This window comes from Ambystoma mexicanum, chromosome 12, assembly GCF_040938575.1.
Source record: "Ambystoma mexicanum isolate Mex_15411 chromosome 12, UKY_AmexF1_1, whole genome shotgun sequence".
In the NCBI taxonomy this organism is placed as follows: Eukaryota; Metazoa; Chordata; class Amphibia; order Caudata; family Ambystomatidae; genus Ambystoma; species Ambystoma mexicanum.
The window spans coordinates 258,528,634-258,556,212 of NC_090936.1; the positions used below are offsets into that span (position 1 = coordinate 258,528,634).

A 27,579-nucleotide genomic window follows, 5' to 3' on the forward strand; every position below is an offset into this window, starting at 1 on the left:
CAGTCGGCGACGGTGGTCGTCGACAGTGGCGGACAACAGTCTGGGCGCTTCTCCTTGTTCCGCAGCAGTCCCCGTATCGGGACGGCAGCCTGTCGAAGGTCTGTCTACCATAGAGCTTAGGCAAAGATCAGCTGTGCACGATGGTCCCTCGTAGCTCGGGAAGAGGGCGCCTTACCAGGTCCTCTCTAGGTCAGTTCTTGAAGCACAGCAGCCTTCATATTGCGATGGAGAGTAACAGCAATTCTTCTCATCCAGCAGGGCTTCAGGATCAAGCTTCAGTTACTCCAGTTACTCCTCGTAGTGGACTTCAGCTTCTGAACACGATTCCTAGCAGTGAGAGGTCCCCAGATATACTGTTGATCTCCCATTCATTCCGCTGGGTCACACTCAAGCATCCAATCACGACTACGGGCATTCATGCAGGCAGGCAGCCAATCAGGCACACAAGGTATTCAGGCCATTCACTTCTCTCCAGACACTCACATCAAGTTATGTGTATTGGGACAAGTACCGAGCCATTCAACACTACAAACTGCATTCATACCGGTTTCGGGCAGGGCTGTCTCAACCATTGTGTTAAACACCATATACTAGACAGCCACAACATAGAATGTATATTTGTCACACACTCCATTCACCCAGGTCCCACCCACAGGCGTACCCGCAACATACGGTCGTTGAGAAGGCTCCAACCAGTCTGGTCGGCACTTCCCCACACTACCATTTACGGAACTCCCACCCAACAGCCAGTCAGGGGAAAGGGACAGAGGCAGGGCTTCCCGGGACTTCGGGAAGATCAAGGTAACAGGTGATGGAAGGCAAGAGGCAATGAGGGCCATTTCTATCGATGCTCGATAGTGTCCAGCTGAAATTCTCTGTGCTTTCCTGCAGGCAAGTTGCTGTCGAAATGGAGTTAGGCCCGTGAGACAGCTCCAAGACAGATCTCTGTGTGGATAGTCAGTGCTCCAAATGATGCGAGTTGACGGGTCCCAACAGTTAGTTGGTCAAATCAATTAGTCCATTGGGGTGTCAGCATGCTAAACAATTGCTTCCAGTGTGCTTAGTTGTCAATTGAATCCGGTCAAGGCGATGTTCTGTAGGGTTGAGCCGGTACTTGGAAAGTGGTGCGTAGGTATCTTCCACAGAGACGAGCCGGTGATCGGGTTGTGGAAGCGATGCTCCTCATTGGTGTGCAACAGCGTTGAGATGGCTCAGAGACACAAAAGCAGCTAAAAGTTCAAAGCGTTCCGAAAGCAGCACGGCAGGTCCTGTGCTCACTTGAAGTCATTGAGTGTTGTTGAAGCGATCTTGAGAGGGTGAAACAGGATTAGAGATTCTCTTATCCTTTTGGGCGGCTGGCAGTCCGAATCCGGGTGCTCTAGGACAAGGTGAGCCGTATTTACTGCACTCCCACTACAGGCAGTTGGCAGTCAGCTACAGGGGTCCTTCACCTGACCTTGATCCAGCAACAGTCACCCCCACTGTTCTCTGGGGATGGTTAGGGCACGGGGACAGAACTTAACTCTGCCTTTAATGCCGTCTGTCTTCACCTGTGGCAGAGGTCTTTGAAGTAGCCAGTGCTTCCAACAGTAGTGCAGTTAATACTTATAGTCCAAATGTGGATGCCCCTTTCCTTTGAAAAGCAAAATGTCAATGGGGATTAGTCCAAAGCAAGCCAACGATAAGGAGTCCAATCTTTGTTTTTGTAACAAGTGTTCTTCAATTTATGACATCTCGCCCAGAGTACCCAGCTTGCCGGAAATTGAGTGGACAGTAAAGGGATGAGAGCCCTAGCAGAAATTAAATGGTGGGACACGTCTCTCAGCCCACCTCATCCTTCTGGGTACTCTAAATGTGTCCCCTTCCCATGCTAGCCATGCTAGCTGACTTAAAAGGGTGAGTGGCTTTGTTATGACAGTGCTGCCTTTGAGACACTGGTTCACAAGAGACCAAGGAATTTCCTGTTGCCAGGGGGAAGGAGTTAAGCTTCCTGTGAGAGAATCAAAGGGTCAGCACCCTGGCCATTGTTTCACATGGCTGTATTTGAGACCGTCAGACCAGACAGTAATCCACCTCATACTTGACTGAGCTAGACCCTTTTCACAGAGGTGACACTAGTGTGATACCAAATTGCTGTGGCTTTATAATTGCTCCCGTCTTGACCTTTTACATTCAAAAAGTGGTGCCAGTTATCACCTTTGGGGCCGAGGCAGGTTGGAACATCAGCGAACAAATCTGGCATATGCTAGAGGGCCGCTTTTGGTGATATGTTTTGAAAATGCCCCAATCAGTATCCATGGTGATTCTAATGCACGAACTGTCACTGAACTCGCTTTTCAGTAGAATCGTATGGAAATCCATGTTGATGCTGCAAAAGTTCTATCTTGAATCTCCCGAGCCAGCATATCGAATATTTGTCAGCAAGTCAGGAATGGAGTGTTCAGGTTTATTAAATCTCTGGACTCGGCAAACTCTTGCATTTTTGTGTGCAGCTGACATTGACAAAGAGGACTTGCTGCTACGTCCACAATATGCCCAAAAGAAATTGAGGCGTGGGCTTGGATCATTAACCAGGAGAAACAAGTTACTTTACTTCCCACCATGTCTCTTGGAGGCCCTCAGAAAAAACTAAATGTGCAGTCCAGGTATTTGCTCCACTGTCCATCTCGCCACCATCGAACTTAATTTCTCAGAATGTGCACGAACACCTTGAAAACTAAAGAGATTCTGTGGCAACGCCACGACAAATCAGTTACTGACAATCTTTGTCGTTTTTGCCACTCAGTGACGGAATCCTTAAAACATCTAGTAACTGAATGTCCTCAAACTTCTAGTCAACGAACTTTACATCTTGGTAATTTTGCTCGGTTGGATGGTGAAATGGCGGCTTGGTGGGCCATGATCCTCTCGGGCAGTAATATTAATCTTGTCTGTGCGACAGTAACTTACTTAGATATGCTTTTAACAACTGATCCCTAAGTATTTTGTGATAAAACTAGAAACAGAGTGGTCGTCGCCCAAATGAACCTAACGTTAAGGATTTCGTCTTTGGTAGATTATGTGGTGGCATTTTGTAATGTACTTTATTTTTAATTTTTGTGATTTTCTTTTTGAATTAAGAAAATGTGATGCTTGATGTTTATTTGGTATTAAGGTATTTGAAACACAAGTTTGAACCTCGTGTTCTAAACTGTAGCATGTTTTCAATTAAAAAAAAATAATAATAATGATAGTGTGATTTTAGCAACCACCATAGCAGCCCAGGCATGCCTTCTATTTATAGATTTATATGCCAACAGACTGACTAGATTACAGAATTATTATAATTTAGATCAGAGGTGCAGACATTGTTGAAAAGGCACTTCTGCCTGTGGGAACCTTATGTCCAAACAACTGTCAGGAATGCATATGTGACCTTTGAATCTGTTCTGTGCCAATGCAGAGCTGTTAATGTAGAGTTCAGGTGACTAGGCATATGTGCCCACATAATACTTTTAACACACAGTATTTGTTAAAGCATTCTGTAACTGCTCTATATTTCAGCTATTGGGCTCTGGCGCAGAGTGAATGTGCCAAGTGTGATGAATCGCCAGGTACTGTCACTGCTTTAGATGTGGGAGTCCCTTCCCATGAGGCCAGGGAGGTGTGGCCTCCACCCGATAGTCCCACAGGGGGAGGTGCTCAGTGAGAGGATCTCATGAGGAGGGAGGACCCCATTGAGAGTAGTGACGATTCTGGGAAAACACAGTGCCGCTTTAACCCTCCCACCTTCCTGCATAAACCCTCCAATTCCACACTACCTAGTGCTCCCATGTATTTGTACGGTGTATCCCAAGTAGAGAGTACTGGGATGAGGAAGAGGCCAAGAGTAATGAAGATTACTGACACGAACGAACACACATGCTCTAGTCTTTTGAATTATCTTATTGGTCAGCTATCATTCAAAAGCACAGAGTGAAGAGAACAATGGTGTCTTCAGTTCGGCATGGACTGAGAGCTTGGCAGGCTACGCGCAGACAAGCAGAGATTGTCCGGGAGAGAGGCACAATGACGAGAGACCTGTGAAGCAGAATGCAGGCAGGAGAAGAGGAGAGATACTCGCCAGTGAACGAAGGTGCTGGAGTGCAGAAAAACCAGAGCGGAACTGCAGAGGAGATGTGTGGAAGCCAGTATGGACCCGGTGAGCCAGAGAAGCCGCCGAAGATCCTGGGAGACCTATGAGCAACTGGTGGGTGACGGCCAAGACCCTGCAGGTACTAGAATTGCTAATCCCAAGGTTTGGGAGCCCCAGATGGTGAAGGAGACCCTTAGAAAAATACAGACGCAATCTTCACCGGAACAATGTAACCAAGTCAAGGGGGTCTGGGAACTGTATTGGGAGAAGCATATCCTGATCAGCAATCAAGAGGAATACAATTTTTCAATATACAAGTGGTAGTCGCAGACCTTGGCATGGGAGTAAACCAAGGCTGTGGGTTGAAGAGAAGTCAGACAAAGAGAACTCTGAGAGTAACCAAGTGAAGGGGGTCTGGGACCCATACTGGGAAAATGCATCCCAAACAGTACTAGAGAGGAATACAAAGCTTGCATATACAAGGGACACTCAGAGACCTTGGCAGAAGAGTAAACCAACAATGCATAAGGTAAACCCCTAATGTTGAGTACTGGAGTATGACCGAACAAAATTACATAATTGTACTAAACATGTGCACTCTTACAAATCAATACAATTATTACAGTTTCAAAAGCATTTTATGCTGAAAATTCTCTATAGGATTGAAGACGTAGACTCTAAGTCTAAACATGTCATTTTGAGTGTTAATTGGTTTTAGCAGCACGTAGTGTTTTTGTTTTAATGTTTTGTTAGTATGTCAATGGATGATTTTTAATTTCTTTACCATGATTTCATGTTCATTTCAGCATTTTGAATATTTTTTCCAAAAAATTAACTTTGCAGCACAAATAAATAAAATATGCTCTAAATGAATGCTGTGAAAATAAAGAAACATACCAATACATTGAAATATTAGTGAATAGCAACCTGCCTCGGAGAATTTTCAGCATAAAATGCTTTTGAAACTATAGTAATCATATTGAATTGTAAGAGTGCACATGTTGGGTACAATTGTATAATAGAGGAGAGTAAACTTTTGACTGGAAACAAAACCAGTGAGAGATACCTGTGAGAACGGAAAGAGTACCGTACTTGACAGAAGAGTGAACCAAGGTGGCATACTGAGAACAGTCTGAGACCCGTAGCAATTGAGAGGACGAACTCTACATATTATTCTTTGTTGCAGTACCTGGGAGCCAGGTCTGCCCAGAAAGGGTCTGGGACCCGTGTCACAGCTTGGGAGAGAAATCCAGGCTATTTGTCTTCATCACAGTACCTGGGAGCCGGATCTGCTCACAAAGGGTCTAGGACCCTCAAAACGGCTTGGAAAGGTAACCGGACTATTATTACTTGTCACAAGGCCTTGGAATCAAGGATGCTGAGTCAAGCTAAGGACCTACATTGAAAACCAGAGACACAGAGACAATTTGGAGAAAGCATGGAAAGACACTGAGGAAGGGTATCATCCCCTTGAGTCTAGTGGAACCATTTCTTTTTTCAACACCTTTTTGGAACTTTTATATGGAACTACGAAGCTGGGCTGCAGGTTGACAGCCAAGAGAAATTTCCCTTTTCACCTTATGTTGAGTTTAGCTTGTGATGCATAGTTTAGAATTTAGAACCAGGGCGGCAAACTGGTTCCAAATCGCAGCAAAAATGCAGTGGTTTTGCCGCCGCAATCCATGTAAAGGATGCTTGGGACACCCCTGCAACCCCCGGACCATTATACCATTTAAGGAGAGCGGGGGACACCCCCACAACCCCAGCTCCCCATAAATTGTGTAATGGGGTACACCTTTATTGGATCAAACCACAGCATTTTTGCCGTGATATTTTGTACAGGCGACATTTTTGCCGCAATTTTATCACTGCATACCGGCAAACTTTGCTTTGGACATTCTGATACAGTTTCATTAGGTAGTTTTGTTAAGGCAGGGAAAGCCCTCTGAGAGATAGGGTTAGCTCGGATTTCCTCCAACCCCCTGTAAAGACTGGAGGGGGGTATCTGTATTTCTGCCTCTTGGTAGGGTAGAGACACAGATCACCCCAGCCAAGGTTCTCTATATGAGAGCTATGGATGAGCAACCACGGCTTAATCTCCCAGGAGTTGATGCAGGCTGGTTCTTAAGTACAGTGAGTCCCCAAGCTCCCACAAAGTAATGTCCACAAACTATGTTATTTTCTAACACAGTTCTTTATAGAACATAAGGTTCAGCAATATATACACTATTCAATAACACACTTTGTACTCTGGTAATTCTATAAAGACAAATCTATACAATTCTATGTGGTACCACGCTTCGACATTAGATTCCTTTAAGATGCATCAAATGCTGGCAGTTATAATAGCACAAATCATTCAGTAAGGTGTATCAGCATAGATAATAAGGAAGGAAGGCAGGTTAAGGTTAAGCATTAATACAAAAAAGGTAGCAGGAGCCCCTCTCTCGAAAGAACAAGGCATGATAACCTGTTCAGTGGTTATTAACCACATTGAGAGTTCGCAGCCATTGCTTTTTGCTCACTGTACCTTCACAGATGGGAAATATCCATTTGCATATCAGTCTTTGTCCCGCCCACAAGGGCAGTCCAGCACCGAAATGCTATGGCAATTCCTCTCTGAACAAGAGTACCATCAGCAACCCCATATACGTGTTTCAGCCTTGTTGGGCATCATCAGTGAGGTGAAGCTGAGCCTCTCTAAGCACAGTGAGCAGGGAGTCCACGTCTGGTTGCCCCCAGGTAACCTAGGGGGACCAACCCCAAGTTCCTTTCAAAAATACAAAAAAGGTAGCAGGCGCCCCTCTCTCGAAAGAACAAGGCATGATAACCTGTTAAGTGGTTATTAACCACATTGAGAGTTCGCAGCCATTGCTTTTTGCTCACTGTACCTTCACCGATGGGAAATATCCATTTGCATATCAGTCTTTGTCCTGCCCACAAGGGCAGTCCAGCACCGAAATGCTATGGCAATTCCTCTCTGAACAAGAGTACCATCAGCAACCCCATACACGTGTTTCAGCCTTGTTGGGCATCATCAGTGAGGTGAAGCTGAGCCTCTCTAAGCACAGTGAGCAGGGAGTCCACGTCTGGTTGCCCCCAGGTAACCTAGGGTGACCAACGCCAAGTTCCTTTCAAAAATACAAAAAAAGGTAGCAGGCGCCCCTCTCTCGAAAGAACAAGGCATGATAACCTGTTCAGTGGTTATTAACCACTTTGAGAGTTTGCAGCCATTGCTTTTTGCTCACTGTACCTTCACAGATGGGAAATACCCATTTGCATATCAGTCTTTGTCCCACCCACAAGGGCAGTCCAGCACCGAAATGCTATGGCAATTCCTCTCTGAACAAGAGTACCATCAGCAACCCCATACACGTGTTTCAGCCTTGTTGGGCATCATCAGTGAGGTGAAGCTGAGCCTCTCTAAGCACAGTGAGCAGGGAGTCCACGTCTGGTTGCCCCCAGGTAACCTAGGGTGACCAACCCCAAGTTCCTTTCAAAAATACAAAAAGGTAGCAGGCGCCCCTCTCTCGAAAGAACAAGGCATGATAACCTGTTCAGTGGTTATTAACCACATTGAGAGTTCGCAGCCATTGCTTTTTGCTCACTGTACCTTCACAGATGGGAAATATCCATTTGCATATCAGTCTTTGTCCCGCCCACAAGGGCAGTCCAGCACCGAAATGCTATGGCAATTCCTCTCTGAACAAGAGTACCATCAGCAACCCCATACACGTGTTTCAGCCTTGTTGGGCATCATCAGTGAGGTGAAGCTGAGCCTCTCTAAGCACAGTGAGCAGGGAGTCCACGTCTGGTTGCCCCCAGGTAACCTAGGGTGACCAACACCAAGTTCCTTTCAAAAATACAAAAAAGGTAGCAGGCGCCCCTCTCTCGAAAGAACAAGGCATGATAACCTGTTCAGTGGTTATTAACCACATTGAGAGTTCGCAGCCATTGCTTTTTGCTCACTGTACCTTCACAGATGGGAAATATCCATTTGCATATCAGTCTTTGTCCCGCCCACAAGGGCAGTCCAGCACCGAAATGCTATGTTAAGCATTGGCAGAATGCTTTCTATCGATATAGGTGCACATTTCTGAATGAGGATCCCCCCACCTGGGCAACCTGTAATGAAAGAATTAACAAGCCCAGTCCGTACATGCTCAATAAGCCTTGCTTCTTAGTTAAAAAGTTCAACCACCCCAACGTACCTGAAGTGTAAGAGTTTATTGGATGGTTCGTCGACAGGATCTTTCGTGGGTGTACTCCCTTTCAAGCAGGAGTCGGTGTGCTTAGAGAACCTCGAGGAAAAGTGGAACACTGGGGCTGATACAGCACCTTTGATCTTTGCTGTGCTCTTTGAGGATCGTTTCCTTGATGGTGGAAGCCCTGGGAAGGTGAGGCGTGCGGTAGACCTTGATGCAAAGTCTTTGGTGCCGCAAATATGACTATGTGGACTTGCAAAACCTTTGACAGTGATGGATGCAGGGAGTCACGTTTGGCGGTCCTCTGGCCTGTTGGTGCTGCAGGCACAGCACGCACCTCGGGATAGCTTTGGCGATCGGGACTCAACCATTGACTGGACCTCGGATCTTCACTCCATCATTGTCATCAGTACTTTTTTGTCAGCATCTGGTGGTGAGAAACACACCGACAGACTTTCCTTGGTAGACAGCAACCTCCACTTTCTCCGGTGGGACAAAGTGGTCGACAGTGATGTCAAGGAAGCCCTCTGTCAAAAGGTTCTTAGGCAAGGTGGAGCATTCATGGTTCCGGGCGTCAAGCAGCACAGTGTGTAGGTGTCCCCACTTCTGGGCAATTCGACTTGGCTTCCAGCGGTTACAGAAATCTTCCAAACCCTGGGTCGATGTCAATGGATCCTCGATGTCCAGGCGCTCTCTTCAGGATTTCAGCGACCCCTTCTCTGGACGTCAGACTCACAGAACTGGCATCCAGGGTACCTCAATGAAGAACAGCAGTTTTTGCACGATGGTCCCTCGTATCTCGGGGGGAGAAGTCTCTTAGCCAGGTCCTTCTTGGATCAGTCCTCGACAGACTCAACAGCTCTTGGATTACATCAAAGGAAATGCAGCAGCAATGTTCTCCAGCTGGGCTTGAAGGATCTGCTTCAAGTTTAGACTACAGCTTCTGAACAAATTGATAAGTGAGAGGTCCCCAGCTTTTTACTCACCAACTGAAGGATGAGTTAAAGCAGGAGACCACGTCTGTTGCTCTGTGTTTTGATTGAAGAGCTCGGTTGGAGCCTCCAACCGAGCCTCCTCTCTTTGAGGGTATAAGATCTTTTTAATGATATGACCCTCTACTGAATGCAACAGTAAAGAGAGTTTGATCACTCATTAGAGCGGGAAGACTGTACCGCCACGAAAACAGCTGCAAATAAAGAAGTAGTAATGAAATACACGTGACAGGTATGCAGACAGTAATACTCAAAACTATATAGAATATACCTGGTATGTACTCTTCCTGACTTGTTACTAGGGACACAGATCTTCCTACCTATAATACAAAATATAGCTATAGGATCTATTCGGGAAACCAGTGGATGTTTCAGAGGAAAGGAGTTATTCTTACCACTTGGTGTATTGGGAATAATCCAAAGAGGACGACGACAGTGTAAAACAAAAAAAAGGTAGGTGAGTGAGGGTGCTAATCCCGATCGGCACGAGGAGCGTGCTAGGTACGGGTTGGTGCACACACTGCGCAGCATCCACCTGTGCACTTGAAGAAGTCAGAAGATGTAAGTACCAGTATCGAGGTAGCAGAAGTGTGGTGGTAGGATACAAGAAAGTCCTAGATAGCAGAGTTCAGTAAGGCTGGCAAAGGACGTTCTCAGATGGTGCTGTAGAGGGAATGGCCCAAAATAAACAGTGTATGCTAAAGGCAATTTCCACAGAAAGCACAAAAGACACATGTAGTTTCACTGTGATGGAACGCTGTCCAGACATGTCCTGTACGAGGCTGTGCGATGACATGATCCAAGGAACGGACAAGAGCTGCACAAAGGGTGATGGAGAGGAATATCTGCAGGCAGCTTGGGTGGTCAGTCATAATTTCGAAAAAAAAATGTCGAATTACGTTTTCTTTAAATTATATATTTAATTTGACATTTTATTTTCGACATTTTTTTTCCGAAATAATGACTTTCGACATTATTGTTTTCGAAATTATCACTATAAACCGCAGCTTGGCAGTCAGGGAGTGGGCAAGGAGTCCTGATACACAACCTGACAGCAAAGGCACCAAAAACTCTAGGCAAGAGCAATCCGGAATACAGGCGAGGTGTCTTGGATACAGGCGGGCAGAGACAGAACCAAACAGAAGGCAAGAGCAAAACCTGATGGCAAGCAAGGAGTCCTGGCACACAAACTGGCGAGAAGTACACAGAACGAAGGGCAAGGTAGTCCATGAGAGAGGCGAGAGTCTGTACCAATAATCCAAGATAAAGAAGACAGAACTTCACAAGGCTGGTGTCAACATCAAACAGAAGCGGCAAACCGAGTAACGCAGCTTCTTTTAAGAAAGTGAAAGCGGAAGCAGCCGCGACCAGAATGTGTCGGAGCAACGTGATTGGAGGAGCTGGTCACATGGCAACACACCTGGAGCGGCATGGGAATTGCAGTCTATTGAAGCCATTCTCCACTGTAACTTCCATCGGGCGGTGAATGGAGAGACAAAGCTCCGCACACCATGCGGGAAGTAAATAGATCTGTGCGTGCCCCTCTTCGCGTGGACCCTTCCGTTTGGAAGCGGCGCAGGATGCGAACAGCGAAGTGTGACACAGCTATATGCATCTGTCCCTCATTCACTCTGGCTGAGCCAGGCTCAGTCAGCCAATCACAGAGAAGGGCATACATGCAGGCAGCCAATCAGGCTCACAGGCATTCAGGCCATTCGGGCCATTCACTTCCACCCAGACAACCATAACAAGAAATGTGGATTGTGGCAGGCACCCAGCCTTTCGGCACACCACACTGCATTCATGTCAGTTTCAGGCAGGGCTGTCTCATTCATTGTGTCACACACATAAACCAGAAACCTATAACACAGAATGCATATTGGTCACCCACTTCATTCCATGTTGTGGGTACACCCAAAGGGTGTACCCACAACATACAGTCCCTGGGAAGGCTCAAGACAGTCTGGCCTGGACATACCCACAATACCTTACATGGTTCTTCCACCCAACAGCCAGTCAGGGGAAGGGACAGAGTCAGGGCTTCCCAGGACTTTGGGAAAACAAGGTAACAGGCAATAGAAACCAAGAGGCCCCAGGGGCCATCTGGCCTTATATCAGGAATCCACTGATTCCTATGGTAGGGCCTGGGTATCCCAAAATGGAGGATACTCAGAGCTTCTGTCACATCAGCATGACGCTGCCACCAGCCCATACCCTGCTCTGTGAGCAACACAGAGGTGCCTAAAACATACACCCATGGTTGCCATAAGGGTATCCCCAGAGTCTCTGTTCACCACAAACAAAAAGAGGAAGAGCTGCTCTAGCAGGGGTCCCAACTAGACTCCTGTGCAGACAATAACACAGAGCACACATGATAAGGGAGTAGAGGACAAGGACAGGGAGTCCCTGTCCCTCCAATGCATTTCCAGCACCGCACCTCCATTTTTGTTATTAATTAATCTTTGCCAATCAATATGCAACTCTTGTGTCCAAGTCTTAATGACCACAATGTAAATGCAGTGGAAAAGAACCTGTAGCTGTATTATACTTTTATGGACATGAAATCAAAATCACGAGATAAGTCGGGTTTTAAATTGTGCAGCAACCAGAATGCATAGTGTTTAATTCTGTAATCTTTTCTTTTTTTTTTTTTTTAATAGTGTCCTTTGAGTGCTGTAATGAAAGAAGTCAAAACAATTTGCTATTTGCTTTCCTGTGTTGAAACAAAGGAGATTATGGATGCCGTCCAGGCACTTAATTTTGCATCTGTACAGGTAAGAACATTTTAAGTTGCATGTATTATTTGGTATTTCATTACAGTGAAAGCTCTACGATGTAAAGAGCAATTTAGCATCACAAGTTACACTATGTAAGAAACAAGATGGATGGCATGAGTTTTGAATTCCTGAAAACAAGAAGATTATTATAAGCTGCAGAAAGGAGGTGAATTTGGGAATTTTTTCCATCAAAGAAAGGGATATTGTGAACCATGGTGTGAAAAACATTATGGGATTGGCCACCAGGGGGCGCACAGATGGGTTTACTTTCCATGTAGGCTCTGCGCAAGGGTCCCGAAAGTGGAGTGAGCCCCCATCACGAGACCCCCCCCAGCCATAACATCGACAGAAATTAGCGTCGGAAGTGTTCAGGACGCACTGGGAGAAACCCCGAATTGAAACAAAGCTTTTTTCATGGAGAAACCCCCTCTGCATGACTCGGCGCACAAAGGCAGAGAAGGCGTGCAAGCTCCCGCCACTCACTCAGGCGATCACAGAGCCATGATACGCGCAGTACCAGGGAGAGTTCGGCGGCGCACCCCGCTGCCGGGGCCCATCGAAAGGCACTTGCACACAGGTACGCCCGGCCCCATGGTGCCCACCTAAATGATTTACGGCCCTTAGGAGGTTTTGCACAACCCCACGTCCGAGAACACAGGGCCCAGAAGAGGGCCGCACGGACACAGGGTGCCCCCTTGAGGGGACTGCTCTGGAGTGGGCCCAGCTTACACAGTCTCCGCTGTCTCTTTTGCCACGGGTGCGTAGCGTGGAACCATCTTTGCCCTGCGGCGACGCAGCGCCGGCTTCCCGGCCCCCCCGCTCAAGTTGTCCCTGCCGCTTACCATAAGTAGAGTCTCCTCCGACGCCACGAACAGAGCGGGCAGCGGGCCCTCTCTCGGGTCCCACCATGGCTGGAAGGTTGTGCGTGGAGTGGGCCCTGTGAACGACGAAGCGCCTTTCGCAGTCCGCATTCCCCTATGGCGCCCTGCCCCCGATTCTTGTCTCGCGAGGGGCACAGTCACCAGCTGGGTCTGACAATATGGCACCGGGACCCCGGAGAGGTGGAGCGAGCCACAGTGCCTTGGGCCCCAAAAAAAGGGCGCTAGAAGAACTTCCTCAGGCTACAAAGGGCTGAGGGTTGGGCCCCTGTCTGCCAGGGCGTGTGCCCTCCTCAGCTCCCACGCAAACTCCGAAGCTTACCGGATCCAGGAACAGAACTCCAACATTCCACCTGGAGTGGGCCACATGCATGAGGATTGCTTAAGGTGGTCGTACGCAGACCACAGACAGAGGTCTCTCTCTCCCAGGGGAACCCCCCCAGAACCTTTCAATGTCCTACAATACAGGAAACTCCTCAATCAAATAAAATAGAAACAAGAAGAACCAAAGGTCATTGGATCACATGAAAGAGGCTGTTTGAGGACAAAGCTCATATACACAAGCACATACTTCTCAATTGACCATTCCGGCGAGGCAATCTTCCCACTCATAGCTAAGATTCACGCTCCTATTCGTTGAGGTCCCGCCGTCCATGGACCTTAAGGGCAAACTGGCAAAATATAAGTTTACACCAACCCACGGACCCCTGAAGTCACCCACTGAGTTCAAGATGTCGACTGCAGGGTCTGATGCTGCTGCAACCAAGGCGGATGTCGCTGACCTGCTCACAGAGATGAGAAGCATGAGAGCAGATATAGGCAGCAAAATTGACAAAATTACACAAAGAATGGACAAAATGGAGGACGGGCTGGAACAAGTTGAGCATAACCAAACCTCCCTGAACACGTTGGAGGCCCAAATAGACCACCGCAGTGCATAAATAGAACACAGGGAGGAGGAAATACGCCTAAAGGTTGATGATCTTGAAAATAGGGAACGCCGTAACAACATACGTGTGTTCGGCGTTCCCGAAAAAGAAGGCGAAACCGACTCAGACCTAAAGCAAACCCTGCACACCATTTTGAAGCTCCTCTTTAAGGATGAATCAGTGGATGAACCCAAAATTGACCGTATCCACAGAGCTGGAGGCAGACCAGGAGGCCCGAGATCGGTCCTAGCTCGATTTCACAACTATGCGGATAGAGCCCAGATCTTAGAAAAGGCCAGACACACTTCACAACTTTCACTGGACAATGCGAATATTTCACTCTATCAAGACTTATCATCACTCACGTTGGCAATGAGGAAGAAGTGCTCTCCAATTACAAAGATGCTGAAAGACAAAGGTGTTAGATACCGGTGGGTCTATCCGTTCTCACTCACCTTTGAGTGGGAAGGCTCGACAATGAAACTTGTTTCGGAAAAGGACATTGCAGACTGTATAGCCGACCTGTTGTGTCCCCAGGGGGACGGATCCTCCCTTGGTGAGTCAAGGAGAGAGGAGAGTGAATGGCGCACTAAGGGCCCGCGGCGCAGAAGGATTCAGGGTTCCAGGAACTTCCGGAGGATGAACAATTCACAGGATATGGAGCATTAACCTGGATTCCAGACTGTCACACCAGACCGCACGAGGCAAAGGAGCGGTGGGGTGAGTGGCACGCTCGGGCACCGCCCGAGGTAGAGTGGAGTGACTTGGGTGTGTCTGATGTGGGAATTTATGCTCAGCACACGCCAATGATGTACTCGACCCCAAGGTCAGACTTCAGATCTAATTGATTAATTTCTGTCGCACAAACGGTGAATTGGGGCCTGCATGTTTGGGGTGCTCAGTTAGAAATATGAGGTAATACAGACACTGGAATGATGCCTAAGTAGGGGGTCAGAATTCATACTTGTAAGTTGTTTTTGCTGGATTATGAGCACACGGTTGGGGGCTCAATGTTTTATATATATATATGTTTACATTAGGATAGGACCTCTTGTTTCGCGGTTTCCATTGGTGGTCTGAGACAGACTGGGTGATGTTAACCTGGAAGGGTCAGACGCCAAATGTAGGGTCGAGAGGGGAGAGAGGGGAGGGTGGGGTGGGAGAAAGACATATAATGCATTAGAAGACAGACCTGGGGGGTGGAAGAATACGGGAACATGAAGGGACAGAACATGAACTGGACGGGTCAACCCTTGACCTCTTCAGGACTAATTGAGACCCAATTCAAAGAAGATGAACCACACACTGCACTATCAAACATGACGCGGACCATGAAGCAGGCGACTTGGCCATTTACACACTCACACGAAGCTCGAGATATCACCTATATTCTCTAAAGACACATTACGCATATGCACACTTAATGTGAAGGGTTTGAATTCCCCCACAAAACGACCCATGGTGGCCAGAGAATTCAAGAGATCAAACATAGATATTCTATTTCTCCAAGAAACACGATACCAAAGGGGTGAAGAGAAAGTGATCCCATCTCACGAGGTAGGCTCTTCCTTCTGGAGCTCTAGTATCTTAAAAAAGGCGGGAGTGGGGATCCTAACTCTCAAAGGCCTCCGGATGACAACTCTTGAGACATGGTCGGACAAGGAAGGAAGGGCTCTCATAGTTGTCGGAAACATTCGAGGCACAATTGTCACCCTTGCCACACTTTATGCGCCTAACCAAGGGCAGAATAGGTTTCTCCACAAAATCACTGAGAAGGTTTTTAGCATGACTAAGAGCACATAGCTCTTGGTGGAGACTTTAATACGTGGATGGATAGTTCTTTGGATAGACAAACTAGAGCCGATGCACATGACCCACCCACCTCCCGAGATGAAGCTGAAATCAAACTAACCCTTGACCTATATGGCCTCACTGACAGTTGCCGCCATTTGCATCCAGCGGACAGAGGCTTCACTTTCCACTCCCTCCCCCACGACACGCTCACGCGTATCGATTACATCTTCCTCTCTGATGGCCTCCTGTGCATACTTCGCGCGGCAAATATACACCCCGCCGCATGGTCGGATCATGATATGGTTATGGTGGACATATGGAACTACCTGGCCCCCCGGAACACCAAATGGAGATGTAACGACTCTTTATGGGCTGACTCGGTTTTCAAAGAAACTCTTGAAACCGAGATTGAGCAATTCTTTGCTACCAATGACACAGGAGAGATTGGGAAGACATCCGTATGGGAGGCAGCCAAGGCCACCTGAGGGGAGTGCTCATTAGGGAAGGGGCCAAAAAAAAAGAGAACGAAACGCACCCTGATAGAAAAGAATATTAGGGAGAAGCTCTCTACAGCCCAAAAATTGGCACAGTCCTCCCCATGTGAGAGACCCAAGTATATTGCCGAAGCCAGTCAGCTCAGAGAGGAGCTGAAAATACTTATTGTGGGCAAAACAGCTCAAACCCTACAATACCTCAAACAAAAATACTATGAAAAGGGAGACAAAGCAGACGCCCTCCTGGCGGCTCGTCTCCGAGCACAGAAGGAAGAAAGATGGGTTGACCTCATTGAGAGGACAGAGGGCACCCTCACAGATACGATAGTAACATCTCCCGATGGTATACAAGAAGCATTTGCCTTCTTTTATGAAGATTTATATACATGTGACCCCCCCTCCCTTAGGAAGTATTGGCACATACCTTAAAGAGGTGCGGATCCCCACACTCACATCCATGGAGGCCGAATCCTTAGATACACCAGTCACAGAAGAAGACTTTACAGAAGCCATAAAATGCCTAAAGTCGGGAAAGGCCCCGGGAGACGATGGTTTCACACCTGGTTTTTATAAGACTTTCTCCACATTCATCGCCCCCTTCCTTGCATCCCTGTTCAAACACATCTTTGACACAGGCCAAGCCCCCCCATCCTTCTCTCAGGCCCTTCTCGCTGTCATTCCGAAGGAAGGTAGAGACCCCAAATACTGTAGCTCTTATCGCCCTATCTCTCTTCTTAACATTGATGATAAAGTATAGGTGGCTTGAAACACACTTACCACGTCTGATACACTCTGATCAAGTTGGCTTCGTTATTGGGAGACAGGACGTGGTTACCATGAGAAAAACACTTAATTTAATCTATGAAGCACAGGGAATGGGAGGGGATCTGTCCCTTCTGTTACTAGATGCCGAGAAGGCCTACGATAGGGTGTCATGGAACTTCCTAGAAAGGGTATTAGATTGGAATGGGTTGGGGCCGAAGCTCCGCCGCACCATTAAGGCACTGTACACCTCTCCCACAACATCAGTGACAGTGAACAGGGGCTATTCACGATGGTTTCCCTTGGAAAGGGGAACAAGGCCGGGCTGCCCACTGTCAGCGATGTTATTTGTGCTGTCCCTTGAGCGGTTAGCGCAAAAATTAAGACAAGATGGTAGAGTTAAGGGAATCACATTGGGAGAACTTGAATATAAACTAGGCCTCTACGCTGACTATATCTTATTACATTTAACTGATTCCCTAAATTCTGTCCCGGCTGCGATCAGCATAATTGAAGAATATGGCGAACTGGCCGGCCTGAAAATCAACACCGGGAAGTCTATCCTCGTCCCAATTGATAAAAGTAGAGATTCTTCGGCGGAACGCTTCGCTCCCCTAGGAGTAAAGGTCAGCCTCTCCACACTCCGATACCTGGGCATCAATGTTACCCATGACCTGGAATCACAATACAAAGCTAACTTCCCTCCATTATCACATGCCCTTCAAAAATATATCCAAAGGTGGTCCAAGCTTACCATCTCTTGGCTGGGCCGTTTAAATGCAATAAAAATGGTGATTCTCCCTAAAATACTCTACCTGTTCCAAATGCTTCCCATCAAAATGCCCCAAGAATATTTCACGGATACCAGAAAGTCTCTTTTAACCTTCCTGTGGCAAAGTCAAAAGCCTAGAGTCCCCAGATCTTTGCTCCAGCTCCGAAAGGACAATGCAGGGGTAGGCATCCCAGACATAGAAACATATTATAGAGCAGCCCAACTCCGTGTCCTCGTTCCGCACATCAGGCAGCAGTCAGAACCACAATGGATAGCCCTGGACAACTATCATCTCCATCCTTTTATCTTGGGTGAATGGCTATGGGTTCCGGGGCCCCAACTACATAATAGCGTCAAAACTCACCCCATTATTGGTACAATATAATAATAATTTGGCATTTATATAGCGCTACAAACCCTCAGGTATCTGAGCGCTGCTTATTATTACCCACGGTGTGTGGTGCTCATTTATCGACCTCGGAAGGATGAAAGGCTGAGTTTGGCCCCGCCAGGATTCGAACCTGCGTTAACAGGCTCTGCACAGATGTCAAAGCAAGCGCTCTACTCGCTGTGCTACTTGACCGGCTTGGGCAATATGGAAGCCAGGCAAGAAAATGGTGGGAGTTACGACCTGGCCCTCTCCACTGGGTCACCTTTGGTCACCAGGGATCCGAGATGCAATCCCGGACCCAGGGAGCTTTGAGACCTGGTATGATGCGGGATTAGAAAGGGCGGGTCAACTCTGGAGAAATGGCTCCTTTATCACTATTCAGGAGCTTCAGGAGGCACTCGGTATAGGCCCGCTTTCGGTTTTCCTATACTTGAGACTCAAGGGGGTGATGACAAGGGCGATATGGAAAGACCAGTTACAAAGGGACCTCACCCCGTTTGAAAGAATTCTTAACACATGCACAAGCTCTAGAGGTTTAATAAGTGCAATGTACTTGGCATTGATTGAGGTCGATATTACACCATCCCTCACACTCAAGGACACAGATGGGAAGTGGATATGGGTAGACAGATCTCACAAAAACTATCGCTACAAATATGTAGACGAACGGCAAAATCATCTATATCTCGCCAATACAAACTACACGCCGTCAAGTTGATGTATAGATGGCAGCATGACCCAATCCGGCTTGCCAAAATGTACCAAGGGGTAAGCCCATACTGCTGGAGGGGTTGCGGGAAGCGTCCGACTATTGGCATATGTGGTGGGGATGTGCAGTGGTCCAAGCCTACTGGCAGAGGTTCTCAGTTAGATCAGGGAATTAGATGATGATGAAAGGGAGAAACAACCACTGTTGATTCTGTTTGGCCTGGTTGAGCGGACGACACGACCATGAAAGCACCCAAAATGATACAAGATCTATTGATGGCAGCAAGAGCCTGTCTCACCATGGTATGGAAGAGAGCCACGCTCCCTAGCAAAACTGCATGGCTGGGTATTGCCCTGAACATATATAGAATGGACAGCCTGACTGCAGCCCTACATGGGGATCGCACCACAGTTGAGAACGCATGGTCTGAATTTCGTGCTAAATATCTTACATGAAAAGAATGTGTGCAAAGCGTTACTACATTCAGAGACAATCTCCTCAACGGTCGACGTTGTCTGCTACGCCAAATTCATAGGTTATATTGTGCTCGTTTGCCACATGTCATAGATAAAAGAATGGTTCAGATGTAACAAGTGGTCTCTTCTAGCTCTCCAGGTGGCCCTATGTGAAAAGGGGGGAGGGAGGCGGGGTGAAGGTAATTGGTTTTGATGATGCTATTGGAAACTTATGTGATCTCCAAAGACTTTATATGCTTTACACATGATTGTTCTTTTTGTGAAAACTCTTTTATCTGACTTGTTGGTGGAAAATGCCTGTAAATGATTGTCAAACTTCTACCTTTGCAAAACTAATAAAAATGAAATAAAAAAAAAAATCATTACGGAAAAATGTGATTTATAATTCAGCGTACAGTACGTTCTGTGTAAAAACACCCTGCCACTTCCATCCCGTCATTAGGCAACGCGCAGTACAGAGTACAACGATACCTAATGTTGGCCTGTCTGCTTTCCTGTTATGCCATGCAGTACTTTATTATTGAAAATCTTACCTGTTTTCCCCATACCATGCTAGCTTTCTTCTGGATCCTATTCACTCATGTGCTTTCGTTCCTAAGGGGGGAGGGGGGTTGGGGAGGAGGGCAATGCACCAGAAGTGGAAATGTGGCCATCAGAGAGTGATTAAGGTCCCTCTCTCCGCGCTCACAAAGATATTTTGTGCATAAAGCACCCTGTTTATTTCTGGCCTGTCTGCTCCTGCATGTGCTTTGTTTTGCATATGCGTAATGGCTGGAGCCATCAGGGCCCTCAAGGAACTCCACTGGGCTGCATATTGAAATAGTGCATCTGATTTTAGCTGGATAAATAATATCGAGGACAATTCACCACAATGCACAGATAAGGAACTGAGATGTGCAGGGATTGCTTCATTCACATACAAATGCATGAAGTGCCACTGCTCTCTGCACTTAAGGGGAATCTCCTTTGTTCTTTTTCATCCACAATGCTATAAAGGTCCAGATCATGTGTGTGCATTATAAGTCATGAAATGCAAAATATTAGTGTTACATTCTCCAGGTATTAGTAAGGAGTCACTGTGGGCTATAATTGTTGCCATATGCCCTCTACACTAGTATAGGTTCTCAATATAGAGGGGGCATTCATAGCAATTCTACTCACTCCTCATTAGATCCATAATGTAACAATACAAGCAGAGAGAGAACTGAGATAAAGGAAACATAGAGTACCCTACTTGGAAGGAGAGTGGACCCGAGCTGACTGAAAGCCTCACAAAAGAGCAGCACTGTTACTAAGTTCAGAAGTATAACGAAACGAAAAACCATTAGATGCTGCCTACTAAAAATGAATGACACTTTATATCCAAGTGAAATCAGTATGTGCTGTCTTCTAAAGTGAATGGAACCTTACTTTGAACAGTATTCCAGCACAGTCATAATTTGCGCATGGAAAACCCATCATAAACAGAAGATAACAAGATTTGCAAAAAACTCTAAAAGAATATGGGATATTTTTGCGCTGCTCATATCAAGTTTTGGGGAAGAGAACCCTGCAACCTCAGACATTTGACTTGAGACCGGAGTCTCAAGTGTCTTTTGTGCTTGGAGCAGTGTTGCTTGGAACTTGGGTAAAGGAACCCTGCGTTTTGGTTAAAACTGTATCATCCTGAACTCACGAGAGGTACATTTGAGACTTGTTTTTGTCTTGAACTGTTTTATACTTGGGTAAGGGAGCTGAAAGGAAGCGGTGAGCCGAAAGAGGCTCAGGACCTTATGTTGTACGCTGTTTCTTTTGATTGCTGACATCCCTACGCATTCTATATATTAGCTTTGAGGGCAAGTATAGGTTTTGGACACAGATTCTTCAGTTGAACTCTTTGACTCATACTTTCCTTAGTTTTATTTAGGTAGGGAAATCCCACCTTAGTATAGGGCAAGTTGGGCCTCTTATCATTCTGACATTTAAGTTAATGAGTACTGAGACAAAGACAACCTATGGAGTAATACATATGGCAAGCAGAACAGAGAAGAAGGGATTTGACATTGCGCTGGGGAAGTCCCACAGAAGCATCATGAATCTCACGAGGTGGCCTGAAGGAGAGAGCGACACAGGAGTTTCAAATCCGCTGTACGAATAAAGCTGAAGGAACAAGACAGACGCACAGCTTCCAAGCACAGAAGGATGCTGGTGTGAGATTCCGAGTCTGTGGCAACCTGAAGGAGAAAGAGAAACCGCAAGACTACTGAGTCCTAACAGCAGGCGAGCAAGAAGTGGTGGCATGACAGAAAGTCAGTGGACGATGATTGTCTGAGGCCACAAAGGAGTGTGCATATGAAGTAGAAACAGAGAGCAGAGAAGCCAACCTGACAGACATGAAGGAAGATCCCGTCCTGAACGCAGGCTCAGTGATGCTACCCTTGCAAGAGAAAGGTAATGGGGAAAGCGGAAGACCCGGAAGGGAAACCGAAAAGAATGAAGGGGCTATTCGTACTCGTGCCAGTGAAAATCAAATATCGAAGATACCAAAGAAGTGTGAGAAACATTTCTGAAACACACATATTCATCCCAGTAGTGACCAAATATTGAAGATTAGTGACAATCATTGCTGGGGCAATCATACTCGTCCCAGTATGGACCGAGTATTGAAGAAAAATAAGAAACAATACTGGAACCTTCAAGTCAGTCTCAGTAAATATCAAGAGTTGGAATTTCCTCAAAGAAGTTTTTGGGCCTCTCCTACTTGTCACAGACCTGACCAAGAGATAGAAGCTCAGAATAAGAGAGACACATTTTTTGAAATATCTCATTAGACCTACTCATAAAGAGGATTGGACACTAAATGAAGAGAAAGTCGCAAATTGGCATAAGAAGAAAATAACAGAATTGTCGCAAGGGAGAAAGGGAAGAAGAGCAACAAATATAACAAGAGTAAAGAATAAACAAGGCAGAGATATCCAATATGCAAATGGCACCAGTGAACAATCGAAGAGCCCCAATATCTCAATTAAATGACTTGGTAAAAGTAGGTACAAAGAACTATCTATGGCTACTTTATTGAAGCATACTTACTGAGAAATCAATACGTAGGAGAAGGGAGTCTATCTCCTGTGCATGAGTGGTTTTGATAGTGGTAGGGTCAGGTCAGATTAGTTGGGTAAAGGGCAGATCTTCCTTTTGGACTCACTGATAACTGACAAGCACCCCAGTTAGCTTGTGAGTTTTAAAGACAGCAAATGATTATATACAGTGTGGCGGGTCAGAAGGAGGACATGGACTCAGATCTTTCATTTGACTGGTTATTCTTTATTCAAAAGAAAAAAACACCTAACTCTCCCTCATGTATGGGTTTTTCCTACCTAACACAAGATTGTAATTATACACACTGGCAGTAACAGGGAAGATTATTTATCAGAGGCTTTAAGCGAGAGGGTGGTCATAGCAAGGGCTGCTGTAGGGGAGCAGGAGTAGCCAGAGGATTGTGGCAAGTGCAGAACAGCAGCTCTGGCAGGAAAACTTAAGTGCTGGATACCTCCACCTGAGATGCTTGGGTGCTGTGGCGAACCAGAAGGACTCAGATGATTGATCATCATTTTTCAAGGGTTTCATTAAAAGGAAAGAAATCAAATGCCTAACTTACCCTATTTCTATGAGGGAAGTTCCCTACCTAGCAAAACAAAACTAAGGGTGGATGCTAAAGTCCAAATTAAGCCTCTTTAGTCTGAATCCTATCCAGATAACTGACCCGACCACTATAGAAAATGCCTAACTAAAATAAGGAAAAAAATAGGCTTTGTACACTAGCTTGTACACTAGCCTCAGCAAGGCTTCTGCCTGGCCCAATTTATACTTGTCTTGTTTTTAGTCTTCCAAAGTTCCTTTTCTGTAGCCGGAGCTTCTTTCCAGCCACAATGCCAAGTTAAGTTTTGCAATCTCTCCTTTTAATAATGAAAACTCTTTATTGATGCAAACAACTCAATTTCTCCAGGATTGCTTGAAAACACGCACAAAAAAACACTTCTATCGTCCTTTTTTCTTTCGAGGTGCGGGGACTACCCAAAGTCCTGTAGTCCTCAGATAGCTTCTTTACTTTCCCACACGTTATTTTGGATAGGGTGGCAGTCCACCCTGTTTGTTCAAAGTGTATAGTCTTTCTGGCTTGCTCAGCCGTAATTCAAGTATTCATATCTCCTTTCCCCCTTTAATGTGTTAGTTGCATGCTTGGGTTTCTCAGGCTCCGTAACCTGAATAGCTTTTTCCAACCGCTATTCAGTTTTGGTACTTTTCCAAGTTCCCCTTTTTATCCGTTTTTTTTTTTACTCTCTGGTTTCTCAACGGCTGTTTTTCTCAATCCCCTGTTCCTAAGATGTTTGCACACTCCTATTATCAGCTTTTCCAGTGTTTTTTCGCAAAGTTCACATTACTCTCACTCCCCCTCTTGTAGTGAAATTGTAAAATTGCACACTTGGGTTCTTTGTTTTCTCAGGCTTCCGTAGCCTGAATAACATTCCAGCGATTATTCACAAAGTTCGTATTCGTCTCAATCCTCCTTTTTATAAAGGGTTTGCACACTTGGCTTTCTCAGGCTCTCATAACCGGGATGTGTTCCCCAACTATCATTTGCAATCTCCATACTGTAAGGAACTCATGGTGGCAACAGTAAAGAAAGACACAGTTCAAGGGTGTTTATTGACCTTTATAATGGGTGAGATAAACGCCTACTCTAAACCTTAATCTAAGATGGGAGCATGCTATGACCATCATATGATAATAAGGCAGTCCTAGCGGCGTCTTGTCAAATAAAAAGGGCTTATACAAAGAAAACCATATTGCCAATCCTTACTGCTAAATTACAAAGAGTGTTGGATAATGTTCACCAGAAAAGAAAGAAGTGTTAACAAAATGAAAGTCACGATGGTATGGCTGGGTCTCCCTTCCCCACGTTTAAAGCACAGGACAAGGCGGGACTCTCGAGCACAGCACACTCCTGGGCCTATTCTTCACGAGGTTCACAGGTCTGGTTCAACAATATAAATACCTTCAGAGGCGAAGTCTCTTTCCTTATAAAGTCTCTTGCCTTAGATGGCCTGTTGCTTCACAACGACAAACAAACAAAAGGTTATTTTGGTACTCTTGTACCTTGGGCGATTGCTCTTCGCCCCATGGATCTCACTCCTCCGAGCTCTGATCCTTCTTGCAAATTGGGCCTCCCTCCGTCGGGTTCACTACAGCCTTTCAAATATTGCTTGTATGATTCAAATGTCCTTTTAAATTATTCCCCACTGCGGACAATCCTCAACCGGGTTTACCCATGGTGACACAATGTTCACAGGTTTATTACTCTTGATACAAAATAATCAAATAAACAAAAGTTCTCTTGGTGGTCTGGCACCTTGGGCGATTACCTCTCGCCCCTAGTATCTCCCTCTGTTGTGCTCCGATCCTTCTTGCCTTTTCTCTTAGGATCACCCTCTGTCGGTCTTGGATCCTCCTTTCAGTTGTGGACTCCCTCTGTCGGGTTCACTACGACTTTTCTTTAACACAGTTAATGTATTTCGATCACAGTTCATGTGTTGCTTATTTTCGTTCTAGCTTTCTTTCGGCATCCCTCTGTCAGGTTCACACTTGCCACAATTTACAGTTCATAACCTTTTTGTAAAGCAGGGTTCCCTTCCCCTAGATTTCCTTTGGCAACGGGTCAGCAACTTTCGATTGTACTAGGGATTTGACGTAACCCTTGTAGGACCACTCTGACTCCTTACACCACCCTTTCCTATAGCCTTCTGGTTCTTGTAGTTTCAAAACAGGACCCTGTCAGAGCCTTTCAAATGAGCGCCCACGTCGTGCCGGACCCCTCTGGACCTGGACTTCAACGGCACCTGTGTTTTCTTTACCGTTCAAAACATGTACACAAGCTCTTTGTCTTGCAAATTGCTTGCGTTCATAAATGTTGGTACTTGCAACCTTGGGCTCAACACAGTTTGGTTTACTATCAGTTTCCTCCAACTCACCAGCTGTGCTGAACCCGTTGGCTTCTTTGTTGGAGTCAAAGTTAGTACCACGGTAGCCACCTAGCCTCTCAGCCTACGTTATCAAGGCGAGAGACACCCCTTGAAGCATTGACATCTGCTGCTTTGCACGCTAGCTGTAGCTCCCGGTCTTATGATTTCCCTTGCAGAGGCTTTGTGGGTCTGAGTTGAAAAGGGCAAGGGCAACTCCCCCTTCGTCGTCCTTCCAGGTCTTACCGCCTTTCTTCTCCGTTTGAACTGCCGGACTGCTGAAGCTGTCTCACGGTGTGTTCAGCCTTGCACATTGTGTGCTTTCGTATTCCGCCTTTTATCCCAGTGGGGAAAGTAAAGGGCTGTCAGGTGTGCGTGATTGTCAATTGCCCGACTGTGCCTGACCCATTATTTGCTACATGTCAGGTAAACAACTTCAGTATTAGTCCGTTGTTTGTTACAGTGTAAGAAAGTGTTTGTATTTGCAAAAAGTGTCATAAGGAAAGGGGTAGACGGTTAACTAGGAAAGGTGAGGTTTGTAGGGTTGGCAAGATGAATAAGGGGGATTGTGGGAACGGTAGTGGTTTATAAAAGCAGATTGGGAATTCAGAAAATAACCAGAGGGACGAGGATAAGAATGATTGGGGGTATTTGGGTAGAAAACAGGAAAACAGGGATTCTGGGAGATGTGGTTTTTGAATACAACAGGGTTTGGGCTTCTAGGGGATGCATCAGATATGGAGGGGTCGTTGGATAAAGGGCATTCTTTGGGTGGAAAGGAGGTAGATGTAGTCCGCCCTACAAAAACCTCAGAGACCTCTGTAGAGGAGGTCCCAAATAAAGCCTGCACTCCAGTCACCCATTTTGTAATTCCAGGAACAGTCACACCAAAATATGTGACGTATGATGAGCAAATAAACCAGCAGAGAGCCGCAGTGGGGCTCTGCCCAGTGCCTATCAGAAGAGCAACGCCTATTAAAGTACCGATACCCAGAAAACCATGGACAGTAAGGTATCCATTAAGGAAACGCTACCAGCAAATGAAACGAAATGAAGATTGCCTAAGTACTGTCCTGTAAGAAACCAAACAGGTCTTAATGGAAGATCAATGGTGACGTCACGAGAACCCGGACAGACTCACAGATAGAAGAAATGACGACCCGAGAATGACACAAAGAGACGAAACGCAATGAATAAAGATATTGTGAACCTAAAGGGGAAGAACGATGTTGAAATGGAAAGTAGTTTAAGCTGTAAGCAATATGAAGATTTTCGACCAGTTTACACCTGTAAATATGCTTGGAACAGCAAGAAAGCTAAGGAAACAATGCGGCTTGCTATGCTAAGTAGAAGAGTAGTGCGGCAAGTGCAATTATACATAAATCTACCTCAAACGAAGTACTTTATTATAAGTATATTTCCACTTTGCAAACAAAGCAGAATTAACCCAGGTTACTAAAGGCCAAATGAGCAAAGATTCATATTTAGCAAAACGAGAAGAGATGGCTGAATCGAAACTCGACAGAAGCAACTCGTACCAGGTAAGCCAAGGTCATACCAATAGACGAGGCGAACAGTAGCTAAATTTAATTGAAACTAAGAACAGAATATCCTGCCTCTGAAAGGTTGTGATAAGAAGACGTAGGCAGGTGGCGGGCTAAATGATAATCAAATACACAAATTGAGAGAAACGAGACAAATTCACGGTGTGGGAAGCACGTGACCAGCCTAGCAAGAAGAAGCAAGGGTTCACACCTACGCTTGTCACCGGACCAAGCAGAGGCAACAGAACTTTTCCAGACAGAAGATGCAGTTTCGAGGCCAACTACAGTGAACTAATTGACACATGGCTACTAAAGTGATGATTGATTGTAACCATAATCGGAGGAAGGCCGGGTAACTAAGGGGCACCTCGCACCTGTCCGACCATTCTGCGTGCTGCTAAGCGAAGTGGAAAAGTATGCATGGGGTTGGTGCCAACCCAATCATAATGGACCAAATCATCTAGGGTCCTATAGTTAGTAGAACCAATGAGATGTCGTACTTTTAGTGACATCTACAGTAGTCATTTTTGAAGGAAGGGCTTAGACGCCCACCTGACAGTGTTTACCCAATCCCTCACTTCGTTACCATATACAGATATAGTACCTATAGTAAAGTTACCTTTTCCTAACCAATAGAATTGCATGTTAACTTTTGAGTGTTACACATCAATTATGACGAGTTTTGAGTATAAATGTTACAACTTGTATGAAGTACGTTGGAGTTGAAGCGAGAAGGACGATCGCAT

At 46.0% G+C, this 27,579-nt stretch overlaps 1 protein-coding gene across 1 annotated transcript in view; it reads left to right on the forward strand.

The window, feature by feature from the left end:
- Positions 1-27,579, forward strand: part of PIK3C2G (phosphatidylinositol-4-phosphate 3-kinase catalytic subunit type 2 gamma) — a 3,221,975-nt gene that overhangs the window by 864,989 nt on the left and 2,329,407 nt on the right. Inside the window, exon 9 of the mRNA XM_069628394.1 lies at positions 11,972-12,085. Coding sequence (XP_069484495.1) covers positions 11,972-12,085 — 114 coding nt within the window. The remainder of the gene's footprint in view (positions 1-11,971; positions 12,086-27,579) is intronic.